General features: G+C 55.6%; 1 protein-coding gene across 1 annotated transcript; it reads right to left on the reverse strand.

The window, feature by feature from the left end:
• Positions 1-553: 553 nt before the first annotated feature.
• On the reverse strand, positions 554-20,197 carry KCNG1 (potassium voltage-gated channel modifier subfamily G member 1). Its single transcript, XM_058685972.1, has 3 exons — positions 19,752-20,197; positions 7,953-8,764; positions 554-1,720 (listed from the first exon to the last, which is right to left on the reverse strand). Exons 2-3 carry the CDS (start codon positions 8,736-8,738, stop codon positions 950-952), a joined length of 1,557 nt encoding a protein of 518 aa, XP_058541955.1. The 5' UTR covers positions 8,739-8,764; positions 19,752-20,197; the 3' UTR covers positions 554-949.
• Between the last annotated feature and the right edge of the window lie 268 nt (positions 20,198-20,465).

The following is a 20,465-nucleotide window of genomic DNA, read 5'->3' on the forward strand; positions in this document are numbered from 1 at the left end:
ACGGCCACCTTCCCAAAGCATCCTACTCTAGACGTAGATTCAGGTAAATGACTTAAAGCATTTTTTTTTTTAAAAGAATGTGACAATAAATGTGGATAGAAAAGAAAATCCACAGTGGTTTTAAAATATAAAATGAAGCGACTTCTCCTTTATAATCAGCGATGCTGACAGGGCCCCTTGGCGTCTACTTAACTGCTGGGGTGCCTTGGGGGAAAGTCGGAGAACCCTAAGGTACAAAGAAGAGAACAGAGGATATGAGAGAAGGGAAAAGGGAGGAAGAGAGGCCAGGAAAGTGAGAGGAGTCGAAAACTAGGGGAGGATATGTGGTATTTATTGGCCATTTCCCCAAAGGCCTCTGTTCTCTCTCTTTTCCCCAATGCCCCCTGGGCCTCACCAGGCCTGAACGACCCAAGGAAACAGGCCCCTGTACTCCCAGTACCGGCCCTGGCTGGCTTTGCAAACAGCTTCCTCTCTTCAGAGCCCTGGGGAAGGCATTTTCTCTCTTTTTCACTGGTTTTCTTTAATTGCATACGATCCACACTACACACAGACATTTGCTGTTGCCATTTGTATTTTTTCTCCAGGCAGGCCCATGAAGCAAGTCTTTGCTGGGCATGTTATGTACATGGTGGAAAGAACAAAGCCATCTCCTTATTGAGGGAAACAGACATGGGGGTGGGGGATGGGGGGCGGGGGTGCTGGGCTCTCGGCCAGCTTCTGCCTCACTTGTGGACGCAGAGTGGTAGGGGCTCCTCTGTGGACCTTGCAGGCTTCCTCCTTGGGGTGTGGTTCCAGTCGGTTCTGTGCCAGGGCCGCGCTCAGAGCAGCACGTGCCTGAAGAGGCTTCTGATAGTGACGGCAATAGCTTCAGGCCGCAGAGGGCAGGCAGAGCTGGGGGTATCCTGGCGGCGGCGGCGGCGGTGGGGGCGGCGGGGTGTGTCCTCTGGGCTCAGTTGTTGTCTCTGGTGTCCGAGGAGGCACTTCCGAACAAGATGTCACTGTCGTGCGACATGCTGCTCAGCTGGGACTTGGTCTTGATGAGGAACTGCGCCCTCCGGAACATCACCCTCTCCTGCTCCTGCTTCAGCTCCAGGTAGGAGCGCGAGAAGGTGTGGAAGATGGAGGTCACCGGGAAGGCCATGAGCAGGATGCCGCTGAGGATGCTGCTGAGCGCCACCACCTGGCCGGGCGTGCTCCGGGGCACCATGTCGCCGTAGCCCACGGTTGTCATGGTGATGACGGCCCACCAGTAGCAGGCAGGGATGCTGGTGAACTCGGGGCTGTCGGCCATCTCGTTCTCGATGACGTAGAGAAGGGGGGCAAAGAGGGCGATGGCCACGCAGAGGAAGAGCAGCAGGAGCCCGAACTCGCGGGTGCAGCGGCGGGCCGTGAGCCCCAGCGTCTGCAGCCCCAGGGAGTGGCGGGCCAGACGCATGACGTACAGGATGCGCAGCGCCCGCAGGACCCGCAGCACCAGCCCCACCTTGTCCAGGTAGCTGTTGCCCGCGCCGGACTTGCGGCGGCCCGCGGAGGCGCCGTCCACCAGCAGGGTGATGTAGTAGGGCAGGATGGCCACCATGTCGATCAGCGTCAGCGGGCTCCGCAGGAAGGCGAACTTGCTGGGCGCCTGGATGAGCCGCAGGAGGAACTCGAGGGAGAACCAGCCCACGCACACCGACTCCACGATGAAGACGTTGCGGCACATCTGCGAGCACCGGCCCTGGGAGAGAGGCGGGGAGGTCAGGGGGAGAGGTCAGCCGTCCTCCCAGCGAGGCCGTTGCGTGCTGTGCCCCGGCCCCTCTCTAGGGAGGCTCCCTTCCTGGGCCACGCCGGCCAGGCCGAGGGCTGCAAGCACCTGCATCCACCGCCCTTCATCTCTCTCTGGAGGCCACACGGGGCTCCTGGACTCCAGGCCCCGCCCCCAGACCCCAGGGCCCGCCCCTGGGTTCCAGACCCCGCCCCTGGATTCCAGACCCCACACCCCAGATTCCAGACCCCCGTCCCCGGACTCCAGGCCACGCCCTTGGATTCCAGACCCCGCCCCTGAATCGCAGAGCCCGCCCCTGGATTCCAGACCCCGCCCCTGGATTCCAGACCCTGCCTCTGGATTCCAGACCCTGCCCCCGGATTCCAGACCCCACACCCCAGATTCTATACCTCCGCCCCCAGACTCCAGGCCATGCCCCTGGATTCCGGACCCCACCTCCCAGATTCCAGACCCCGCCCCTGGATCCCGGAGTCCGCCCCTGGATTCCAGACCCCACACCCCAGATTCCATACCCCTGCCCCCGGACTCCAGGCCCCGCCCTTGGATTCCAGACCCCGCCCCTGGATCCCAGACCCTGCCCCCGGATTCCAGACCCCACATCCCAGATTCTATACCCCCGCCCCCGGACTCCAGGCCATGCCCCTGGATTCCAGACCCCACATCCCAGATTCCAGGTCCCAGGTCCCACCCCTGGATTCAAGACCCCAGAAGGGCTGCCTCCTTGACTCCACCCCTGGAGTGTCTGATAGGTGTCTCAAACTTATGCCCCAAAGTGGCTCCTGATTTTTTTTAAGTTCTTTTTATTGATTTTATTGGCTATAATTGACACTTAATATTGTGTAAGCTTCAGGTGTACAACATGTTGATTTGATACATCTATAATATTGCAATATGATTACCACCACAACCTTAAGCTAACACCTTTATCACCTTGCAAAACTATCATTTCTTTTTTGGGGGGTGGAAACCCATTAAGATTTAGCCTCTTTGGGCTCTTGCTTTCCCCTGCACACCTGCCCACCAGCGCTGTCCCTTCTTAGCTATCCACCTTTCCAGTTGCTGGGGTCTGGGAGACTCAGCCACATTCTAACCCCTCTCAAATGATCCTCAGGAAATCTGGTTGGTTCTTCACTTAAAATTATTCCGGGGCATGTAGGTGGCTCAGTCGGTTAAGTGTCCGACTCCTGATTTTGGCTCAGGTCATGATCTCTCGGTCTGTCGTCACAAAGCCTGCTTGGAATTCTCTCTCTCCCTCGCTCTCTTCCTCAAAATAAGTAAATAAACATTAAAAAAATAAAATGATTCCAGAATCAAACCACTTCTCATATGTCTGCTGCCTTCACCTTGGTCCAGCCACGGTTCTCTCTTGCCTGAGAGAGAGAGTCGCAGGCACCTCTTTCCTGGGATCCCTGGTCCCTACAGTTTATTTTGCACACAGCCAGAGGGATGCTGAGAACATGAATCAGATCCTGTCCATTCTCTGCTCAGCACCTTCCATGGCTCACAGAGATAGCTTGGAGTCCTTTCTGGGACACATGGCCTTGCTGCTACCTCTCCCACTCCCTAGCCCCCCGCCTGCCCTGATCCTGTGCTCCAGCCTACACCCGGGGCTCCCTGCATCCCCAAGCGAGGCCTGGAGTTTCTGCTCCCTCTGTGGGAGTCTTCTTCCCGGAGACACCCACATGGCTCTGCCCTCCTTTCCTCCAGCTCTTTGCCTCATTATCACCTTCCCAGGGAGGTCTTTCTGATCCTTGCCCTGATTAAAAGTCCCCTCCTCCCTTTGTCCTCCACCCTGATTCCCCTTTTCCTGCTCTATTTGTTCAGAGGGCTCATCATCTCTTAATATGCTTTATAAGTTACTTATCTGTCATGTTTATTGTCAGTTTCCACCCTCCACCTCCCCTGTTCCCCTGCCCCAGTTGATTATAGCCCCACAAGGAGGGGCAGCTGTGTTCTCTCTCTGTTCACCCTCAGGACCCCAGTGACTGGAACGGCCTGGCACGTGACAGGTGACCAATTCATGTTGGTCACCAGAATGGATGGAAGCACATGGGACTGGCGTTTATTTATTTATTATTATTATTTTTAAAGTTTATGTATTTATTTTGAGAGAGACAGAGAGAATGTGAGCAGGGGAGGGGCAGAGAAAGCGGGAGGATTTCAAGCGGGCTCCAGAGTGGAGCCCAAGAGGGGCTCGAACTCCTGAAACTGTGAGATCATGACCTGAGCCAAAATCCAGAGTTGGACGCTCAACCCACTGAGCCACCCAGGTGCCCCGGGAGTGGCGTTTGGATGGGAGTGCCAACTCAAGGCCAGGTGGGCAAAGGGAACCCAAGAGAGGTGGGCACGGGGGTGGGGGGTGGGGGTGGAGGCCTGCCAGAGAACACAGCTGTCCTGCTAAGTACCTCCTGACGACTGTCCCAGGAGAATTCAGGCTGCTGCCTCACCAAAGTCTGCAGGGGGGCTGGAAATCTGGAGTTCTGCGTGAAATTCCTGCGTTTTAAATGTTGCGATAATTCAATACAGAGAAAACACTCTGTGGGCCACTCAAACGCATCTGTGTGCCCCATCGGGCATGCGGGCTGCCAGCGGGTCTCTGGTCTGCAATGGGACTGGGCGGGTAGACCGTCCCCAGTGGCTTCAGACCTCCGTCTGACAGAGTGGGCAGGTGCGTGTGGTGCCAGCCTGGGGCACCTGGCATTCCTGGGCACAGCTGGGTTCTAGGAGGCTTGCGATAGCAGCTCTCTCTAGGAATACGTTAGAGGCTGGAGAGATGAACTAGGCCTCGGTGGGGCTCTGAGGTCCCGGTCCTCTGTGATGGGAAGCCCCCTCCTCTAGAAAGCCCTCCTGGAGTGTGCCCCCTCGAAGTATCCCCAGCACAGTTGGCGGGCCTCTCCTGAGAGCCCCCTTGGCTTGGGTCTCACGCTCAGGGTCACAGGGGTATCCCTGTCCCTCCTGCACTGGACCTGAAGTCCCTGTAGCTGGAATACTCATTCTGGTCACCCTGCGATGCCTGGCGATGCCTGAAGACCGTACAACACACTCAAGGGTGTGCTCAGGGAGCAAGTGAAACAGTGAATCCCACTGGTCTCCAAAATGAAGTCAAACAATGGCATTTTCGGTGAATCATGAAGAAGGCCGGGCATGATTTAAAAAAAAAAAAAAAAAAAAAAAAGCAAGGGTCAGAAGTTGAACCGAACAGTGGCTTTATTAGTATTTTCCTGATAAAATCAGGATTGCCTATGTTGGAGAGAAGAAGAAATTTATGCTACACACAGGTGCTTTCGGACAGGTCTCAAACAATGAGCCTTTTCTCTTTCTTTTTTTGGCAGGTGCATGTAATCCTTATCGTTAGCACTTCCTGCACGCTCCAGCACCAAGCATCATTCCAATCACTTCCCGTAGACTCGCTCAGAAAGTGAGGCACAGAGAGGTTAAATAACTCGCCCACAGACACACAGCCAGAGTGGACAAAATGGGATTCAAATTCAGGCCATCTTCATCATTCCCCCTTCTGCTTATCAAAAATTAATTTTACTGGTCGAGTGCTGTTTCTTTTTAATACTTATTTTATTTATTTATTTTTTTATTTTTATTTATTTTTTTTTTTTCCAACGTTTTTTATTTATTTTTGGGACAGAGAGAGACAGAGCATGAACGGGGGAGGGTCAGAGAGAGGGAGACACAGAATCGGAAACAGGCTCCAGGCTCCGAGCTATCAGCCCAGAGCCTGACGCGGGGCTTGAACTCACGGACCGCGAGATCGTGACCTGGCTGAAGTCGGACGCTTAACCGACTGCGCCACCCAGGCGCCCCTTTAATACTTATTTTAAAAATTCAAAGTACAGGGGTGCCTGGCAGCTCAGTCTGACTTCGGCTCAGGTCATGATCTCACGGTTCACGGGTTTGAGCCCCGTGTCGGGCTCTGTGCTGACAGCTCAGAGCCTGGAGCCTGCTTTAGATTCTGTCTCTCTCTCTCTCTCTCTCTCTGCCCCTCCCCTGTTCGTGCTCTGTCTCTCTCAAAAATAAATAAACATTAAAAATTTTAAAAAATTTAAGGTATAAAAAAGCCCTAGAAACCCCCCATGTATCATGAATGCAAGAGTTGGTGTTACTTCCTTCATAACATACGTACGCAGAAAAGTCCTCGCGTGGTGAGCAGTTCCAATGTTCCATCAGAGTTCACGTGAAGCACTTAGCACATGCAGGGTACACAGCCAGTGCTCAATAAATGCTGGCTTGGCGCTATTTTTATGTTGAGTTCACACAGCCATACCCATTTCTCCATTGCCTATACAGTTTGTACCTGTCTGCATGTTTTGGTCTTGAAACTTGCTTCTAGAATCGTCCCTCCCCACCACCCCTCCTCCCACCCATATGGGGAAAGGGTCCCAACTCAAAAGCCCAAAGGTCTCATACACTACGAAGCTGAACTGGGGAGCACACACTTTCCGTAGACTCAGCGCCCCCCAAGAGCTGCTGTGTGGACTGCACAGGGGGCACAGGCCAGAAGGCCTGCTGTATACATTTTGAGAGGCTGAGAGTTCAAATTTTGAAATGAAAAACACCTCCTTTTATTTTTAAAAGTTTTTAGAGTTTTTTTGTTTTTTTTTGAGAGAGCGAGAGACAGTGCGAGCAGGGGAGGGGCAGAGAGAATGAGAGAGAATCCCAAGCAGGATCCACACACTGCTAGCACAGAGCCAGACGCAGGGCCCGGACTCTTGAGCCATGAGATCATGGCCTGAGCTGAAATCGAGAGTCAGATGTGTAGCTGATGGAGCCATCCAGGCCCCAAAACACCTTAGTTTTAAAAGTTGGCAACCAAGTCAGACTTTTAGGGAGCACGGTACGGGCCAATCACACACTTCCGTGGGGCTCTGTGGAGTCCCAGGCTGCCATGTGGACCCCGTACTTCCTGGTTTAAGACCACAGGATTTGGATGCAGTCAGACCTGGGTCTGGGCAAGCTGCTCTGCCTCGGCGTTCTGTCACGTGGGTATAAGAACCCCTCCTATACCGGGGTGCTGGAAGTTTCACTGAGAACTTGAGATTTAAGCAGAACTACAGCCCAGCCCCTGGCTCCTAGTAATTGCCTGCCGTGTGCTACCCCTGAGACCTGAGCACACACCTCAGTCAGGCCATGGAGCAAACACTTTACACACATTTAACACAGAGATGCTCACTATTTGAGCACATGTGCACACACACATACAGCTACCAATAAAAATGATGTTCAGGACCTGGAAAATGGTTCTGGGATATTTACAAAATATATAGATACATATATTTATAGACATATGTTTTTTAGGTTTACTTAATTGTTTTGAGAAAGCCGGAGACAGCACAAGCGGGGGAGGGGCAGAGAGAGCGGGAGACAGAGAATCCCAAGCAGGTTCTGCACTGTCAGTGCAAGAGCCCGGTGTGGGGCTTGAACTCATGAAACCATGAAATCATGACCTGAGCCGAAACCAAGAGTCGTATGCCTAACCAACTGGGTAACCAACAGTCACCCAGGTGCTCCTTAAATATATTTTTTTACAACGTTTTATTACTTATTTTTGAGAGAGAGAGTGTGAGCAGGGGGGGTGCAGAGATAGAAGGAAACAGAAGATCTGAAGTAGGCTCCACGCTGATAGCAGAATCCCATACGGGGCTCAAACTTACCCCCAGATCATGACCTGAGCTGAAGGCAGAGAAAGCTCAACCGACCGAGCCACCCAGGCACCCCATTCTGGGCTATTTTTAAACACGGGAATTAGGAAGGCTGAGAGAGGGATCACGTGGGTGAAATAAATTTTGAGGATATATTATGTGTTTAGCCCAGGGGCAGGCACATCATAAATCACATCATCCATGTACTACTCACTCATTTGCTCCTTCCCCAGAGCGGCTGAGCACCTTGTCGGGCTGGACACTGTTCTAGACCCCGGGGGGCACAGCGCACACCGGGAGGGGCCCGGGGCTCATGTGTGAATTCGGAGTTGGACAACACGCGTGGAAACAGGCGGTCAGAAGGGACTGGAGATGCTGCTCAGCCAGCGCAGGCCAGGAAGGCCTTCTGGGGGAGGGGACAGTGCGGGCGCGGAGGGTGTGGGCGTCTGGGAGGGAGCGGCCTGCAGGACTGCTTGGTGTCCCGAGTGCAGAGACCCTCCCCGCACGCAGCCAGCCGGGCCCGCGGCTCTTACCTGCTCCTCCTCTTCCCGCAGGCTGGGCAGGGTGCTGATGGACAGGTTGACGGCAGTGACGGTGACGAAGAGCACCGAGAGGCAGGCGAACACCTTGCCCGGCAGCCCGGAGTGCGGCCTCTCCACCATGTCGCGCAGTCTCCGCATGCAGCGGCCCAGGCGGCCCTCGCCCTCGGCCGCGCCCTCGCTGCCGGGGTCCTCGCTGGACGGCGGCTCGTCGTCGTCCTCCTCCGCCCGCTCCACCACGTCGGCGAACTCCTCGATCTTCTGCAGGTAGCGGCGCTTGCAGCAGCCGTCCAGGCGGTCCTCGGCGACGCCCCAGTACAGCAGCTCCTCCTGGAAGGACAGGGCGCACATCTCCCGCAGCAGGCGGAGCTTGCCGGCCCGCAGGAAGGTCAGGATGGTGCCGAACGCCCCCGGGTGGCGGTCGAAGAAGAACTCGTTGCAGGTCACGTCGTAGTCATCGCACACGTTCAGGATGTCGTCGAAGTTGGTGCAGGCCTTGAGCTGGCCCAGGCGCGTCAGCGGGAACTCCTCGAGCGTGGTCCAGGGCAGCGAGTACTTGATGCCGCCCACGTTGATGATGATCTGCCGCCGGCGGTCGTCGGGCTGGCCGCCCTGGCGGGGCGCGTCCTGGGGCCGGGGCCGCAGGCGCTGCGCGCGGCGGTAGAAGACGCCCTTGAGGGACTGGCCCTGCGGGAAGAAGGCCGGGTGGAAGGAGGCGTCCGAGGCGCAGCTCAGGGCGCTGTAGTCGTAGTCAGAATTGTCTCCCGGTAAGAGGGTCATTTTGGGCCTTCACATCCCCCTCGGGCCTGGGGGGAGAAGGGAGGAGAGACCCTCAGCGACTCCAGAGCCTGGGCAAGCAGTCCCGAGGCTGCAGACATTTGCTGTTAGGGACCGAACTGTGTCCCCCCCGGATTCACAGGGGAAGCCCTGAGCCCCGCGGGCCAGCAGTAGGAGGCAGGGCCTGTGGGGTGTGTGTGTGTGTGTGTGTGTGTGTGTGTGTGTGTGTGTGTGGTGGGTGATTAGATTTAGATGAAGTCATGAGGGGCGTATGAGTGCCCTTCTAGGGGGGAGGAAGAGACACCAGAGCTCCCCCTCTCCCCACCTTGCGAGGACACAGTGGGAAAACAGCCCTCTCCAAGCCGGAAGAGAGTCCTCAACAGAAGCCAAGCACACTGGCACCTTGAACCTGGCCTTCCAACCTCCAGAACCGGGAGCCAGGCATGTCTGTTGTTTCCGGCCCCTGCGTGGGTGTTTTGTGACAGTAGCCCAAGCTGACTAAGACATGAACTTAAGAGTAAAAAGACCAATAGTGTCATTCAGCCTTTATTGCACACAACGATTCTTCCACACCCCCCTCACTTAGGCCATCAAAACTTACTGAGTGCTCCCGTGGGCCAGGCACTGGTCTAAGCACTGGGGGTTTGCACGGAGTCAGACAGGGTCCCCGCCCCCCCCCCCCCCCAGCCGATATCCCAATGGACTGCCACACGACACCTGTACTATTACCTACCTAATGCTTTGTTTTAAATTAGCCTGGGTTTTTTGTTATCATTGTATTCATGTGGCTTGGAAAGTCAGTTTAGCGTAGACCAGGGGTTCTCGGGCCGATTTTTGTTCCCAGGTAGACGTGTGGCAATGTTTTGATTGTCATGACCGGGGGAGGCCACTGACATCTAGTTGATATGGGCCAAGGGTGCTGCTCAACATCGTATGATGAGCCGGCCAGACACCACAGCAGAGAATTCTCTGGCCCCCAAAGCGCACGGTGTGAAGGTGGAGAAGCCCTGATGTGGTGGTTCCTCATGGCCTGGGCAAGTAGTACTTAACCTTGACCTGTTTCCATTTCCTCATCTGTACAGTGGGTAAAACCACTTGGCCTACTTCCTAGAATTACTGAGAGGATTCCATGAATGATGTGCATAAGAGCCCCTCATAACCGTGGCTGGCACATAGATACTCAATCATTTTTGTCTATTATTACTGTTTGTGTTTATCCGAAAGGGACACCTTGCTTTGCCTCCATAAGTGGAAAACCTGTATCACTGGCCATAAATAACAGGCAGTGTCCAAAGAAATGCATTAATTATCACAACAGTGTCACAGCTGCTCATGTATCAGCAAACATCATTTTGAGGAGATAGGGGTGAACCGGACAGGCATGCCCACTCCTCCAGGAAATGCTCCTTGGCTCTTCTGGGTGAATTGAGTCTTCCCACGCCTGTACCTGGGGCATTATCTTTGCCATATCTGTATGCAAGCCTGGCTCCTTTATAAGACGGCTTGCTCTGTGGGGCAAGAACTGGGCTCGATACTCCGCTCCGAATCCCCGCGCCCAGCACTGTAAGAGCTGAAAGGGCTTCCCGAATGAGGCCAACGTGATGAAGGCACTTCTGAGAACCTGAGGTCAAAATATCTGCTCGCACAGGCCCTGTCTTTCCCAACCCTCAAAGCTAACCAAGGCTATGTATTCATTCATAGCTCATGGGCTGAATTTGGCTCACAAATATTCTGCCTGGCTTGGAGATTTTGAAATGGAGGAATTTTGTGTAAAAATTTATATTCTTGGTTTCTCTTGAAAAAAAAATCAGACACTTGGCAACATTTGGCCTAAATTCCGGCTGAGAAATGACCGCCTCCTGTCGGCAGGGTGTGCATGCTACAATCCACCACAGTCCCCACCCCTCCCTGTTATCTTTCTCACAGCCACTCCCCCTCACTCAAGTCAGTTTCCTTCCTGGCCCCTGTAGGCATTTGAGTTGGAGACCCTAGATGATGGCAACTGAGCTCTCCAGAATTAAGCCGATCCACAGGAAAGTATTAACAGTCTAATACTCTGCTTTTAAAAATCATCATCCTTCCCTCCAGCCCAGTACCCCGTGGAAGCAAGTGGTACCAGCAAAGTCTATCAGTGCCAATGGAAACCCATTGCCAATACCTGAGCGTCAATCTGTGCTACGGACACGTTCAGGGAAAATGCACGAGTGCTCACACGGGTGCACATACACCTGTATGGATGGAAAGAGTTCAGCAGGAGCCGGGCGGAGAGGAGGGGAGTCCATTCGAAAGAGGCTCCCATCCTCACAGAAATTCTTTTACATAAAGCAAATCGTCACTCCACTCATTTGTCTTTGGGGAGAGTGTCACAGATTGGGTGCTGGGAAACTAGGGGACACCTGCGTTTGAAATGAAAATGATTTGATTTTAGAGTGTTGAGAATGTTTCTTAACTTTGCCTAAAATTGGAACCGATCTCCTCAGGCACAGCCTGCCAGAATCCTTCGGGGGAGCGAGAATAATCCCTTTCAGGCACTTCACATTAGCGGTACCGCTTTTCAGCTCTGCTGTCTTCTCTTTGCCACCAAAGACAAGAAGAGAAGCGACATTCTGTTTGGCAAGAGTGGTGGCGGAGGAAAAGGAACATTCATTCCTCTTGTCCTGCAAGCCCTGAAGAGCCCCTGTGAAACCCCCTTGGCCGTAATCACCTCTTCCAGAATGTCTTCTTTCAACCTGTAGCTTTCCCGCCGGCAGAAAGCTCCCCCAATTAGAGATCCCTCGTTTCTTGCTCTCCTGACTCATGTCAGTTGTGAGTCAAAGCCTCAGCGTCCTATGTGGAAAGTTATCCTGTTTAGTGTGGAGAAGGGAACAAGAGCATACTACACAGTATGGAGAAGGAAAAAAACCCACTTCGTTTGGTCTGCTAGCACGTGGAAGGCCAGATGCTAGGGTTTGCTAAATGAGGAACGGGCACGCTTCTCCTTGGCCTTTGGTCTTGGGGACACCTCGTCTGATGGGTGTAGGGAGACGGCTCTGCATGCTAGACTCTAGAGTCTCGAACGAAGTCCAGAAATCAAAGAGGCCCCAAAGCCCTGCTTCTGGAAAATACTGCCGCTTTTCACCCAGCCTGACACCCTCCTGAGAAGTTTGGTCTTTTAAAATTTCTCTCCGGTGTTATAGCTGTCAGTTCCAGAGCACCGTGGATTTTGGAGATTTTGCCTCTGAGGGGCTGTGGACGGTTGGGAAGAGAGCTGTCTGAGAAAGGGGCTGTGAGGATAAGGATGAGGGGTTCAGGACTGTCATTCTGCAATTGCTGCATGTTGGGCCTGTGACAGGTCTATAGGCAAAGCAAAGACAGACCCGGCCCCTGTCTTCAGGGAGTGGACATGCTAGTGGTGGAGGCGGTCCCTAAGTAAGATCATTTCAGGAAATAGAGCAAGAAAACGACAGCAGCATGAGCTGGAGGGGTCTGGGAGGGCTTCTTGGAGGAGGGAACCTCGGGGCTGAGGTTGGACCGGAAGGGGCGAGGGGGAAAGAGAATGGATTCCAGTGGTGCCATTCACCGAGGAGACGCTAGGTGGCGCCATGATGAGAACGGACTTAGGGGCAGCATTTGCTGGCTGTGGGATGCGGGACAGGAGGGCAGGTGGGCAAATCCGGGAGAGAGAGCAGCGGTGAGGGTGGCTCGCACGGGTGGGTGGATGGACGGAGGGTCGGATGGAGTCAGACCACACCATAGCTGACCTGAGGATTTTGTGTGTTTGTGTGTGGGGGTGGGTGGGTGGTAGCATCATCAGCCCTGGCTGGGCTGCAGAGGGCGGGAGGACCAGGCTGGCAGAGAAATGGCGAAGCCCAGAGGCTGAGGGGCTCCCCGTGCCCAGCACCCACTTCCCTATCGAAGCCGCACTCCACACCAGGTCTGGTGAGCACAGGTAGACACCATTGGTGGGGCATGTGTAGGCAGAGTAACGCGACCCCACCTAGATGTCCTAATCCTGATCCCTGGAGCCTGTGAATATGTTACATTACACTCGAGGAGGGATCAAGGTTGCCAACCAGCTGCCTTTGAGATGGCAAGATGATCCCAGATTCTCTGGAGGCCCAAGCAATCACGAGGGTCCTTAAAAGATAGAAGAAAGAGGTGGGAAAGTGTGACAGAGGCAATGCGATGTGAGGAAGACGCGACTGGCCTTGAAGACGGAAGGGGCCACAGGCCGAGGACAGCAGGCCGCCTCTAGAAGCTGGTAAAGGCAAGACCTGACTCTCCCCCGGGCCCTCCAGAAAGGAAGGCAGCCTTGCTGAGACACTATCTTAGCCCCGAAAATGCCCATTTGCGACGTCTGTCTTCCAAAATGTGAGGTAGTAAGTTTGTGTTGTTTTCAGCCACTCAGTTTGTGGTACTCGGTTACCGTAGGAAAGTAACACACGGGATGTTGAGAAAAACCAGGTCCTACTCCCGCTCTGGGGTCAACCTGCTGACTACTCCAAGCTGGAGCAGAAGAGCTCACTGGCTCTGAAATCAGGAGACCTGGGTTCCAGGCCAGTCACTCTGACTTGGGGGAAGTCAGGCCTCTCAGACTCACTAGCCATATCTGTAAAATGGGGACACGACCAGCTCCGACCTCCTTGACTTATGGTGAGGACTAAGGCAGGTGACCTAGGGTGATGTGCTTGGCCCAGTGCCTGACACACGGTGGACCCTCAAGGGACACCTGCTGTACTGTTAGCTAGAAGGGAGGTCTGTCATCTTTCTCTCCACCAGCCAAGGGTGACTCCTTTCTTGACCCGATCCAGTGGGATCTGAACCCAGCATTTGTCTGACCCCCAGAGCCCACTGCTGGAGGGAGTACAGTCTGGTACAGTCTCTGGGAAAGCTGTAAGGGGTATTGAGGGAAGTGATGGATGTTGCTGCAGTATGACCCAGGGATCCCAGTCCCGGGTAGATTTCCCAGACCTAGGTCCACAGGGATTGTGGCACACAATACTATCTTAATTGTACTCAGATCCTTGACTCAGGGTCTGCTTCTGGGGAATCCGATCCAAGAGAGGAACAAGGCGCAAGAATGCATGTCCTGCGTTGCCTGTGGTGCTAGATGTCCCTCGGTGTCTATCCCAGGGTGGGGGGTGGGGGTGGGGAGGGATGGACAAGCGAGTCGTGGTAGACTCCTATACATTGCGGAGGAATTAGAAGCATTGAACTAGATGTAGGTTTAGTAACACATTTAGATCTGAAAAGCATGATGCCGAGTGGAAAAGAAACAGAAGTTTATAGCACTATGCTACTTATGTAAATGAACACACACACACACACACGTACGTTACATATTTCACAAAGACTCAAGCACATGGAAGGATCTATATCAACCACAGGGAGGATGCCTGGCAGGGCAGGGGGAGGGGACAAACAGGGCGGCTGGAATGAGGGAACCATGAACAAGACAGCCTGTGGCATCGGCCAGTGATGAAGAGCGGCATGAAGGTAACACAGCTCTGGGAGTTAATCCAGGTAAAGCAAAATGCAGAGCACAGAACCAGCCAAGTCACCAGGTTCTGAACTGCCCCTAGGGCTCAGTGGAGATACAGATTCTTAGGACCATCCCTAGACCTTCTCAGTCAGAATCTCTGAGGTTGGGGGGTAGGAACTGGCATTCTGATTGGCTCCCTTAGAGATTCTCATGTGCGCTCAAGTTCAAGGGAGACCCAAAGAGTGGACGCCTTGAAAACCTGGAGATCACCCCCCTTAGGGGCCGGGGGATGCTAGAGCTGCTCTGGATTTTGGTACGGAGCCCCTGGCCAACTTTTCCATCTCTCTGGAGGTTCGGGAAGGCTCTGCGGTACCCAGTAGAAACCCTTCTGGTGTGAGAGAAAATCTTCTGCACTGGGTCCGCCTTGATCAGATTCCCCTTTGTGAGCCTACAGATCTGCTGAAACTCCCCACGCAACTTCTTTTCCTTCCCCTTGGGAGAGAGATGGTGTGCGCAAGTTATGACAGAGGGCTGAGTACTCATTTCCGAAAATAAACAGTCATTTAAACCATAGGGAGTCCTGAGTGGCTGCGGCTGCTCAGAGCCCATGGGGCCGCTGTGTGGTCAGCGTCTGACTACGAATGGAGGTACGAGACCCGGGGGTGGGGGTAGGAGGGGAGAACGGGATGGGACGAAGGTCCAAGTCTGGCTTGCCTGGCCGCCCCAGCTGCTCCTGCTGATGAGCCTTCGGCCTGAGACAGCCATCTGCACCCACCGAGTCACCGGCCCTCTCTGAGCCGCTTTCCTCCCTATGATGTGGGGATGAGTGTGCCTACCTCACAGGGCTGTTGTGGGGATCTGGTGAGTGGAACTCTTCTACGGGAAGTAACGGTGCTGCCCGACTGCTCGCCCCCATGGCCGGGTCCCGTCAAGGTCACGAATGGGTCCCATAAACTGCTGCGCACTGATCCCGACTGCTCAGATGCCTCCCGGCCTTTTTCACAAACCACTGGTCTCTCTTGCCTCTGTTTTCCAGCCCTGTGCCGATCCCTCGGGACGGAGCTGTCTGTCCCTCTTCTGAGTGGGAGGGGGGATGCAGGGAGAGCGCTGAACACTCACAGCGCTGTAAGAACAGCAACCACGGCCACCCTTAATTGCACACTCAGTGCTAGGTGCTGTGCTGAAAGCCTTAATTGAGTGAGTCATGTCAAACATGACCATTAACACCCCCATCTTATAGATGAGGAAATTGAGGCTTTGAGAAATAAAAACTCAGGATTCTGGTGACAGAAGTGATGAAGCCAGAATCAATCTTCGCCTATAGGACTCCAAGGCAAACCGTCTGTATTTCACTGCTTCCCTGGATTACTGGTTCCTGGGAGGAGGGAGAGGTCTCCATCACCTGCAGCAAGCTAAGGACTGGATCTCCCATCTCTTATTTTCTACGGACAAGCTTTTGGAAAGTCTTTTGTGGGGGGGGGGGGGAGCAGACAACCGCCCACGGCTGGGGGAAACACATTTATTCCTATTGTATATCTGCGCAACAGCAGAGTTAAGATATCAACCAAACCCTTGATGTTGTCAAAGTCTGAGGTGCCATTTTGGCCTCAGGGCAGGAGAGCTCTCCTGTGGTGTAAACGGGTTCCAGCCAGAGGTGAGGGTGTGGCCTCTGGGCCACACTGCCTGGTTCACCACTTCCTAGCTGTGTGCCCTTAGGAAAAGTGACTGCACCTCTCTGTGCCTGAGTGTTCTCAGCACACTGGGGTAATTATCCCACCTCGTAAGTGCTTGGAGCTGTGTCTGCGCATGTTAGGGCTCTGTGTTTGCTAGAAAGGCTTTTGTGTCGCAAGCCTGGCACCTCCCCTTACATTTCTTTAGAGGACGAATGTGAAGTGGAAAACACCTGTCAGAAGAGGGGACTTCAGCGCTGGCTCTCCTCTCACCTGGCACCCACATCAAGTCATCCACTTGGTTGGACCTCAGTTTCCCCATCTGTAACATAAACTGAAGAGGCAAACCCCTATGGTAGGCACAATAATGGTCCTCCTAAGAGGTCTATGTCCTAACCCTCGGACCCTGAGAATATGTGGCCTTACGTGGCAGAAGAGATTTTGCCGGTGTGACTAATTAAACCCATGATCTTGAGGTGGGGATATGAGCCTGGATTATCTAGGTGGCCCCGCCGTATCACAAAGCATCCTTAAAGAGGGAGGGAGGCAGGAGAGTCGGAGTCAGAGAAGTAGATGTGATGACAGAATCAGAGGCTGGAGTGATGTGGGGCCAGGAGACAAGGATGCGGGCAGGTTCTAGAAGCTGGAAAGGGCAGGGAAATGGATTCTCCCCCAGGAGGAACACAGCCCTGCCGACCCCTTGATTTTAGCCCAACGAGGCCCATTTTGGACTTCCGATCCCCCAGTCTGTAAGATACTAAATTTGTGTTGCTTTGAGCGGCTACGTTGGTGGCAAGATGTGGCAGTGGGGACCTAACACAACCTCAAACGCCAACTTGCTAAACGAAAAGCATTTCTGTCCTGAGCAGCTCAGGCTTTCGCTTCTTTTACTCACACCACGATTCTCAACCTGTGCCCTCACCCCAAGATCTCTCCACTCTGTCCTTGCCCTGCCAGTGCGGCTTCATCTGTCAGGGGTAGGGGCTCCTGGCTGGGCTGATTCAGAGGCGGGTCATGCTGCATTCATTCCCAATTAAAGCATTAAAATGGATCCAGCCAGCGGGCTGGCCCAGGTCCCAGCACGCTGGATCTCCTCGAGATGCGGCGCCTGCATGGAGACTCTGTCTGTCTTAGTTACCTGCTGTCCATCCTTGTCACAAGGCAGCTGTGCCGGGCGGATCTCAGTCCTGCTTTCTGAGAGCCCAAGACACTGGTGGGAGTGAAGTATTTGAGGGAGAGCTGGCTCTTCCCTCCATCTCCACCTGCTCCCCAAAAGAAAATGTGCCAGAGTCCCTGCACCCCTCTATAAAAAAGACAGATTGGCCTCCGGAGTCTCCTTATTCTGCTTCTGGCAAAATAACACCCAATGCACATCTGTCTTCCACTGGAAGCTGTTCTGGGATGGAGGCAAAGGTTCTTTTCTATTTGCCTCCTCGCAGCCCCGAACCCCGGGAGCACAGGCATAAGCAGAGGAACAGTCTGGGGGAGCAGCGAGGACCTGGGACAGCAGGCAGGGGACACTGCACACGCAGCCCTTCTGTTCCTTTTCCTTTAATAGGTGTTAAGGCTGCAGTGCCTGTGGCATGGTGTGGCGGGGCAGTGAGGAAGCAGGGAGAGCCTGGCTGTACCAGCCTGCCCTGGGGAGACGCAGGTGGGATGCAAAGCCACCACAGGGCAGGGGCAAACCTGAGGCACGATGCAGGTCCTGTCGGTGGCCCACTCACTCTGTGTTCTGATTCTGGCAACCAAATACTGTCTGCTCGATGATAAAAATGGCCAACAGTGATTGAGTGCTCGCAGGCTAGACTTTCCTGCCTCTCCCTTTTTATTCGTCCTATTTAGAGTGGCTTTTCCAGCCACCATTTTCCACCCAGGGACTACATTTCTGGGTTTAACAAACCAGCCAAGAGTGGTTTCCCAGACCCCTATGTCTTTGGCAACCGGAAATGCTGACTCTTCATCACGGATTTGGAAGAGGGATGTGGAGATAGGACAGCCCAGTGAAGACACTTTTTTGGGGTCCAGGGGGTTAATTTCTAATTTCTGGTTTGAGTGTCTTAGCCCTGCACCCGGGGGGATGTTCCCTGGAGGCATCTCTCGAGCCTTTTGCCAGGACCCAGCTGTGTGTCTGATGCAGAGAATTCAAAGTGGCAGTGGGATGGGAGCCTGGCTCCCAGATCCACCCCAACCAGGCTCTGTGGTGCCCCCAGCCTGGGTTCTCAAACCTTGGGACAGGGGTCAAGGCTCCCTTGTTTCCAGCACACACACAGTTGCCCACAGGTTTGGAGACCTCCTTCCACTGGAATGGACTGCTTTAGGGAATGACCCATAAGGGCAATCCCCAGAGGCCATCCTAGCCTGTCTTTCTAACTCACCGTCCCTCACTCCCCACTCGGCAGGGCCTCCGCAGAGGTCCAAGACAGAGGACACTGGGGCCAAGCTCAGGTCCGGGAGAACCCCAGAAGTCCACTCAAGAAAGCCAGCGTGCCCGGGCCACCTGTCTCTCCCCTGGCCCCGGCACTGGCCCCAGGTCTCCGGCAATGCCAAACTTCCCCCGAAGACTTGCTCCCCATAGTGGCTCCGACTGCTGTCATGTGTGTGGGTATCAGACACACCCTAGTGAATAAAGCTCTGCTCAGATTCATAGAGGCAGGAGCCCCTCCACCCCCCACCCAATGAATCAGAGCAGCTCCCGCTCCCTCCTGGCACCTCCCCGCTGTGCCTCATCTCAAGGTGTCAGTGAAGGAGGTCAGGTCTCCACGTCTGTCTCATCCTCTGGGTGACTTTGGTGCCTGGCACCCTTTAAGTGCTTAAGAAAATGCTGCCTGAACAGACAACTTTAATGAACCGTCATTGGTGGGAGCCTGCATTCATCAGTGTTAGATCAGGATTTCTCAACCCCCTTCCCCATGATCGGCCTCCCCTACGGAGCTTTTTGAAGACATTTTCTTCCTATCCAAGAAACCTATTCCAGCTTTCCCGCACCCCTTGAGAATGAGCGCATTACAGGAACCAAGGAAAAGGCGATTCACAGGGGGGCTGCTGCAGTCAGCTACCCCTGCAGGCTGGGGCCTCCTCACGGCAGGGGCTGGGTCTCAGTCCTTACTTCTCTCCAGGTTGCAAGATGCTTCCATCCTATCCCACCCGCATCCCATCCCTCTCCTTCAGTGTTTTCTCTCCAGCTCAGCGCCTCGACAACTGTTACGGGAACGAAATAATGCATGGGAGGCACTTGGCTTGGCGAGCTGCGCACAGTAGGTGCTCAACCCAGGTTTGTTCTATTCATGAATGAATGAACTTCTCTCTTTTCCTTTGGCACCCAGACTCCAGTCCGTCCAGGCCGAGCCCCTCCTGGGTATGGAGCCCCTGAGGCTCAGGAGGCGACCACCGTCTTGGGATCCCGAGCGCCAAGCACACAGTGGGCGCTCAATAAAAGCTTGAGTAAATGAATGACTTAGTAAAGCCCATTTGCACTGGTGGAGATGCTGCATTCTGTGCCTAAGGCTGGAGTGAATAAGCGAGTGACGGCCCCCCCCCCCCCATCACCTCTCCCCAACACTCCCTCCACCCGGGATCCAGAAACCTCCGCCACAGCCAGGATTGCGCCCCTGCCCCGTCACCGCGGCGGTGCACGTCCGGCACTTCGCACCCCGGGGGACCGCTCGGGAAGAACCGAAGCCGGAGCCGCACCGTGACGGTGGCGAGCGCGCCCCGCGCCGCCGTCCGCAGCCGCTGCCGGGTCCTCGGTCGCCCCAGCCTCCCAGCCCCGCGACTTTCGGTGCCTCCCCCCGCAGGGGGAGCCCGGGGGTCACCGCCACGTGCCCCCCAGCCCGAGCCGGAGCCCGAGTGTGCCGGCGCGGGGGCCGCCGCGCGCAAAGTTCCCACCTCAAGTTCCCGTCACGGCGTCCCCGCGGCGGAGTTGGCCCGGCCGCGGCCGCGGTCCCCCTGGGCTCGGCCGGCGGGTCCCGGGCGAGGGCGCGAGCAGGGGCCGGGAGCCGCCCGGGGCCGCCTCCCGGAGCCGCGGGCAAACTTCGGCCCCCGGGCCGGCTCGGCTCCCGCACTCGGACCCAGGGCCGCCCCGCCTCCGCCTCCCGGTCCCCGCCGGGCTCCGAGTGCGCCGGGAGCGCCGCGCCGCAGCCGCCGAGGGAGGGAGCGGGGCGGGAGGCGGGACGGAGGGAGGGGACTGCGCGCGGGGCGGGGAGAGTGGGCGCGCGGCGGAGAGCGCGGCGCTGGCCTCGCCCCGCGGCCCGGTTCCGCGGGGGACCCGCGCCTCGGGTGGGCAGCGCTCCGCCCGCCCCCTGCCGGAGCCCCGCCGGGGCCGCGCGCGCGCGCGCGCGCGCCCCTCCGCCCCGTGCTCCCCGCCCCCTCCGCCCCGCGCGCGCGCCCCCTCCGCCCCACCGCCCCGCGCTCGCCGCCCCTGGGCCGTCCGCGCCCCACCTCCACCCACCCCCCCCGAGGTCGCGCGCCTCGTCACGTGCGTTCCCCCCGCGCCTCGGGCGCCCTGCGGGTCCTGGACCCCTCGCGCTGCTGTCCCAGGGTCTCCACGTGCCACGCAAAGTCCCCGCATGCGCTTCAACCTTCCGGGGGCCACGGGCCGTG

Source organism: Neofelis nebulosa, chromosome 9 (assembly GCF_028018385.1).
Source record: "Neofelis nebulosa isolate mNeoNeb1 chromosome 9, mNeoNeb1.pri, whole genome shotgun sequence".
In the NCBI taxonomy this organism is placed as follows: domain Eukaryota; kingdom Metazoa; phylum Chordata; class Mammalia; order Carnivora; family Felidae; genus Neofelis; species Neofelis nebulosa.